The sequence below is a fragment of the Embiotoca jacksoni genome, unplaced genomic scaffold (assembly GCF_022577435.1).
Source record: "Embiotoca jacksoni isolate LCO1_2020_lvr unplaced genomic scaffold, fEmbJac1.0.p SCAF_4, whole genome shotgun sequence".
Classification (NCBI taxonomy): Eukaryota; Metazoa; Chordata; class Actinopteri; family Embiotocidae; genus Embiotoca; species Embiotoca jacksoni.
Window position 1 is genome coordinate 469,160 of NW_027185392.1, and position 6,580 is coordinate 475,739.

A 6,580-nucleotide genomic window follows, 5' to 3' on the forward strand; every position below is an offset into this window, starting at 1 on the left:
TTATTTTAGAAAAAAAAACCTAAAACATCCTATTTTTTAAATGACAAATTTCAGCTTGTTATTTGTAAGGAGTTCATGTTTTTTTTTTTACAAACAAAACACAAACTGAAAGTGGACACCATAACATAGACAGAAGCTTTTTTTTATTTTCTTTTATGGTTTTAATATTTGTGTAGACGAAGGCATATTTTGATTCTCTTTCAAAAATTACAAGCTTTCACAGACAAGCAGACATTTCTTTATTGTATTTTCTCTATGCTAAGATGTAAAAACTCTTCCCTTAAAAACTCTCCATAAACACACCTTAAACATTGCTAAAATGAGAAAAACATTATTACCATAAAAACACAGCTCTGTGACCTTCCACAAGACCTCCCCACAGGATATAAAGAAAACACTTGTTTTTATTTTATTACTTCATTCAAATTAAAATTTCAATTTGCACAACCAGTTTCACAGTGCCGCCTAATGGCTGAATGTGGTACTGCAGGAGGCAGACTGGAGGACTTTGTGTGGCTCTTTTCACTTAGTTTAAGACTTTAAAAATAATAAGTAAGGTATGATTTAGTACAAACATTTTTACTGACCATGAATCCGAATAAATATTTTCTAACTATAAATCAGGACCATGCAAATATTTGGCGGAGAAAAAACTACAAACTTTCTTAGTTGGTTAGTTTTAGACTTTAGGAAACAGGGAGGCCTGCTGTTGTTTCGTTATTTAAACCCACATCTGTCTGTCTACTGGATGATATCTGAGTCCACGTCTTCTGTGCGGGACACGACTTTTCCATCGACGATCTCCTCGATCACGACCCTCCTCCTCTGAGTTATCACTGGTTTCCCTGTACAGGAAGTCAGAACAACACTTAAATCTGTAGAATATTTTTACTTTAATTAATAATATGTTTTGAATAAATATGATGTAAACTTACTTATTTCTTCTTTCACCTCCACAACTTTTTTCACCTCTTTGATCTGGACGCATTTCCTAAGAAGACAGAAAAGTTAGAAAGACGTGAGGCAAATGTTAAAAGAGTCGTTCGGCGCTTTTTTGAAACACCTTCATGTGCTTGTGATAAACGCAAAAATAATGGCTACCAAAAAAAACAACAAGTCTTCTAAAGGTCACAAATCAACACGTTGTTACTTGTTTGTTCATCACGTGGTAATCGGGGAGCTTTACACGCGTTGCCGGGTGCATTGGACCGAGACAGGTGAGCTGTTTGTGGCTCCAGTCTTCATGCTAAGCTACGCTAACAGGCTTCAAAATCTCTATTGCTTTCAGTATTCAAACACGAGGAGCTCCCTTACGTGACGCTCTCTCCGTCCAGCAGCCGTCGGTACTCTGCGATCTCCATCTCCAGCCTGGTCTTGATGTCGAGCAGCCTCTGGTATTCGACCGACTGCCTCTCAATGTCCGTCTTCATCATGCCCAGCTCGTTCTCCAGGCTGTCCACCGTGGTCTGGAGCTGGCGCAGCTGCAGGCCGTAGCGGGACTCGGTCTCCAAAAGCTGTCCCTCCAGGTTCGATTTCTGCAGGTGGAGAGGAAACATGAGGTCGTGCGAGCGTTTACGTTTTCTTTCTCCGTGAAGCTGCCCGATGCATACAAATAAGTGCGGAAGCAGATGCAGAAGGTGACCGACGGGTTTATTGACGCCTATTTATAGAGCGTGCAGTGAAACATCTTGTAAAATGTGTTACTGCAGTGTTTGTGTTGACGCCGGGCAGTGCGACAGGTCAGACTGATAAATGTAGAAATGAATGCATGAAGATGTGCTGCAGCTTCTTTAAGGATGTGTGTCTGCAGCAAGCGGCAACCAGCAGTGACTTCAGCCGTTGGTTTGTGAACGGCCGTTACGAAGCCTCCAGTTCGGATTTTGTCCGTCGCCATTTTGTTAGTTCGGAGCGGTTTGGAGCAGGAAAGTGACCATATTTGGACGAGCTGGGGGGGGAGCGGTGGATCTGACGGATCTGTTTTGAAACCTGACGATACTAAGACCCACTAAGAGCTGTAACCTGACTGCACCACAGGCCTGTCAATCAAACAGACACGCCCCCGAAAACACGTTTTATTGAGGCTTATTTTTTAACTGCCGACGGGATTATTTGCACATGGATCTCCAGAAAACAAATATAAGGAGCGACTTTAGCTAACAACACCGAGATAACTGAGAATTTTTTTGAGAGAAGTTGAATGGGAGTCTACGGAGCAGGAGGCTTTTTGGAGCCGACCTCTAGTGGCACTCGGTGGTACTGCAGCTTCAGGCACTTCCGCTTCGGCCTCATTTTTCAGATTCGGAAGCTACAAACACTTTTATATACAGTCAATGGTCCGTAGATGTGTCCTTACCAGGCTGAGCTGGGACTGCAGCTCGATCTGCAGGGCCTGCACGGTCCTCTTCAGTTCGCTGATCTCACTTCTGGAGGACTGCAGGGTCTCTGTGCTGCTCACCACCTGCTTGTTCAGGTCGTCAAACTGGAGGGCATCAAAATGGGCAAAAAACGGTCACTAAGGTATTCATAGCTTGATATTAAGAAGACATCTTTCTTTAAATGCAGGCCTCCTTCTCACCTTGACTTTGTACCAGGCGTCCATCTCGCGGCGGTTCTTATCGGCGATGCCCTCGTACTGGGCTCGGATCTCGTCCATGACGCTGCTCAGGTCCGTCTTAGGCCCGGCGTCCACCTCCACGTTCACGGACCCGGAGCTGACTTGGCACCTCATGGCGGCGAGCTCCTGCAGGCAGGGAGGGGGGGGGGGACAGTCAGAGGTCAGGTAAGGTCAAAGGTAAACCCCTCCTACCCCCGCCGAGAAAAGCAGAAAGAAAGGAGTGGGATCTGGACCGCAGCAACACACGAAGAAGAAACACTGCACGCCGAGGGATTTAATTAGAGATTCGATAACTGACATTAGTGAGGTCTCTGAACTGGCTCACTTTTATGAACATATTTTTCAAATGAACCTTCATGAAATGGCATCGTTGAATTTATGAGGCAGCAAAAACAGACTGACGACGTCTCGTTATCAGACGATCTCGACGCTCGTCGCAGCGCCGGCTCCGAAGTGCACGTCAAACTCGAAGGCTCCTCAGACGATCCGAACAAGTTTCGGATTAGCTGCTGTTTGTACAAGCAGACGATGTCACATCTCTTCAGAAAATAGTTGACAAACTGTCTCGCGACGGACTCTTCTGATACTGTTCTTCCTCTATGGCGTCGGTGTGACAAGCTCACCTCTGCGTGGTTCTTCTTCAGGTAGATTAGCTCCTCCTTCAGGCCCTCCAGCTGCATCTCCAGGTCGGACCGGGCCATCGTCAGATCGTCCAGAACCTTGCGCAGCCCGGCGATGTCCGCCTCCACCGACATGCGCATTGCCAGCTCGTTCTCAAACCTGTCCGGCAAAACAAAAAAGGACGGAGGTTTTTGTTGCTGTGCCAACAAAGTTCAAACCTGCAACAACAACAAACAAAACCAAAAAAAACACACAAGGCGGAGCTCCACGGAATCCAGTTCCCCCAGTTCTACCATTGTGTTAACCGTTAAAGCCCCGTGACAGCGTCCACACTACATAGCCTCAAACGATATCTCTCGGAGCCCCAGGCGACTGCTTTTATGAAATATGTCGAAGCTAATTTCAGCTGACGGGGATTAAAAAAACCCACAAAAAAACCCTGAAGAAACCTTTAACTCACTTGACTCTGAAGTCCTCTGCAGCCAGCCTGGCGTTGTCAATCTGCAGCATCAGCCTGGCGTTGTCCAGTGCGGCAATGCTGATCTAAGAAAGACCAAAAAAAAACACACATAGTCAGCATCGTCAGTGTTTTTCTTATCCACATATTAAAACCGCCACAGGTTGTTTTAGCGATTCGTTATCTTTAATGTGGGCCGGCAGGGTTCTGCTGATCGGCAGAAGAGATTTCTTTGCGCCCGACTTGGAAGTGTTTTCTGAATGGCATCACACCTCACGGTTAACCATTAAGCGTTGAACAGCAACTCTTGGCAGGGTTCGCAGGTTTCTTACAGACACAATATGTCTCCTTTGTAATGTTTTACGATGATGTGTCACTCCTGATCCACACCCTGAGGGGACGTGGTTGAGTAACCGGTGTCTGCAGTCAGTCAGTCAGTATGTTACTTAATGCAGGTGTATTGTGCTGGGAAATAGGGTAGATAAAAAGGATTTCCTGCAGTTTATTTTAAAGTCGGGCCACTTAAGAAAGAAGCTTTAACATGAAAGACAAGGAAATCATAACTTTCTCTTTTTTTTTTTTAGTTAAAAAAGGAATAACGAGTCATAAAGAACATATTTATAATGATGGCTAGAGTTAAAAAAAAAAATAAAAAAATAAAGGTTTGAAGGCTAGAAGACAGTGTTATGGCATTATTTCACAGAAGAAAAAAAAAATGGGCATTTTGGTTCATATTCATAGAACAGGTGATTACGGAGGAGGTGATTAAGGCTCACCTTTTTGCGCAGGTCTTCGATGATGACCATGTACTTGCTGTAGTCCCTCACAGTCGGGGTCTTACTACCGTACCACTCCCGGATCTTCAGCTCCAGGTCCGCATTGGAGGACTCCAGCATGCGCACCTTCTGCAGGTACGTGGCCAGGCGGTCGTTGAGGTTCTGCATATTGCCCTTCTCGTTGCCCATCTCGAAGGTGCCGCCGCCGCCGCCGCCGCCGCCTGCGAGCGCCGAAGCCAGGTCGAAGCCGGTGCCGAGCCCGTTGGAGGCGTAGGACACCCGGACGTTGTTGCCACCTGCCCCGCCGTACATGCTCGTGCCGCGGCGTGAGCTGACGGGTACGGAGTACATGGACATGGAGGATAGTCCAGAGCGCACGGAGGTCATGGTGACTTCTGGTGTTCGGTCTCAGCTTTCACTAAAAAAAAAAGAAGAATAAAGCCCAGGAGCTGATGTGGAAGAGATGGTGCTGAGCCAGCCGCGAGGATGGATTTTTAAAGCCTGGGAGGAGGGAGCGGCCTGGAAGGGGAGGTGGGGAGGTGGGGAGATGTCCGCCATCACAGGTGTGACCGCGGAGGGCGTGGTGGGGCCGGGATTCAGGTTTACCTTCAGTGTCATGCAACTGCTGTCAGCTCACATTTCCGTTGAAAGGGAGGAATACGTGTGTGGCATACTTCAGTCAGGTTGCCATTTTTAATTGAGCATGTCTGATCTTAATCTCAAGTGATTCATTATTTCTTTTAATAACTAATGATGTTTGGCTTTCAATTTTAAGGATGCCTGTGAAAACTTGCCCATTTTACCAAAATAACAAAAAAAAAGTTTGATGTGCTAGAAAGCTAACATTTGCTAAACAGCAAAGTATTTAACAAACATCATTTTTACCAAATGTCAGAGGATCACCCAAGAGGACCATGAATGTCTGTACAAAATCTGACGGCAACATAGCGAATATTTATTGAGATATTTCGGTATCGAGCGGTGGACGAACGCAACACAATACGCAGATTTCCAGTGACTCCCAAAAACGACAAATATGAGCAATTTAAGCGCCGACACGTCCGCACACCTAAATAACAACGTACCAGATCCTTATGTTTCCTTGCTTATGTTTCAGAAGTAACTACGCTTGTGACGTGATTGATGCTGCGCATGTGACGTTACTTGTGAAATGCTCAGTACGTCACGTTAAGTACGTCACGCTACGCATGTGACGCTTTATACGCGACACTACGTATGTGACGGTAAGGTTAGGTTAGGTTAGGTAGTTACTTTATTAATCCCCGAGGGGACATTTTTTTCGCTACAGCAGCATACAGGAAGCAATAGATAATAATAGAATAATAGAAAGCAATAAAATAGCAGTAAAATAGCAGTAAAAATATAAAATATAAAATGCACAGTATATACAGTATATACAGTACAGTATATATCTATATATATTATATACAACCAACCAATAACAAGTATGTGAGAGTAATTACGTGAAGCTATATACGTGACGCTACGCCCGTGATGCTCGTACGTGATGTCACGTTACAATATGCATGTTAAATAAGTCAACGTTGACTTTTGGTTTGACGCGGGACGTAAACGCCGTCCTGAAAGTTTGGTGTTTGATCCCGACCTACCTCCTCGGACAGGCTTCCTCACTTCTGACCGCCTCCATTTCTCCCGTCATAGTTACTACGACCACTAGAGGTCGACAAAAACACATACATGCAGGTTCTTTAAACACCCTTCAGTCGTGAACCGCTGTTTTCGGTAGGAGGACGAGCTGTCCCCCTGCAAAGCCCAAAAAAAGTTAAGTATGCTACAGCTGCTGTGTAATCAGTTCACACAATCACACATGCTGTTAATACCTCCCCACCCCACACAACACACACAAACACACAAACACACAAATACACACATTTCAACATCAACCTTGTGCCACCAAGGTGCTTGAACACTTCCATGGAGCCCGTTTGTTTTTTAGAAAATTAGTTTTAATTAAAATTACCATGTCTTTGTAGGTGTTGGCCCAATAATCAGAAACAAGGCAGTTCATTTCTCAGAAACCTCCAGTGTGTCGCTGCCTCAGGCTGCTGCTGTTGCGCAAGCTGTTCGAGG

At 45.3% G+C, this 6,580-nt stretch overlaps 1 protein-coding gene across 1 annotated transcript; it reads right to left on the minus strand.

The window, feature by feature from the left end:
* Positions 1 to 215: 215 nt before the first annotated feature.
* On the minus strand, positions 216 to 4,937 carry krt97 (keratin 97). Its single transcript, XM_069167896.1, has 8 exons — positions 4,469 to 4,937; positions 3,696 to 3,778; positions 3,238 to 3,394; positions 2,576 to 2,740; positions 2,354 to 2,479; positions 1,315 to 1,535; positions 936 to 991; positions 216 to 845 (listed from the first exon to the last, which is right to left on the minus strand). The coding sequence occupies exons 1-8, from the start codon at positions 4,853 to 4,855 to the stop codon at positions 742 to 744; spliced, it is 1,299 nt and encodes a 432-aa protein (XP_069023997.1). The 5' UTR covers positions 4,856 to 4,937; the 3' UTR covers positions 216 to 741.
* Between the last annotated feature and the right edge of the window lie 1,643 nt (positions 4,938 to 6,580).

Coding starts and splice junctions, on each gene's coding strand:
- krt97 (XM_069167896.1), bottom strand. CDS start 4,855: ATGACCTCCGTGCGCTCTGGACTATCCTCCATGTCCATGTACTCCGTA. Junction 2,480..2,575: donor ACGCCTGGTACAAAGTCAAG/GTGAGAAGGAGG, acceptor GATGCCCTCCAG/TTTGACGACCTGAACAAGCA. Junction 846..935: donor GGAGGTGAAAGAAGAAATAA/GTAAGTTTACAT, acceptor CTTCCTGTACAG/GGAAACCAGTGATAACTCAG.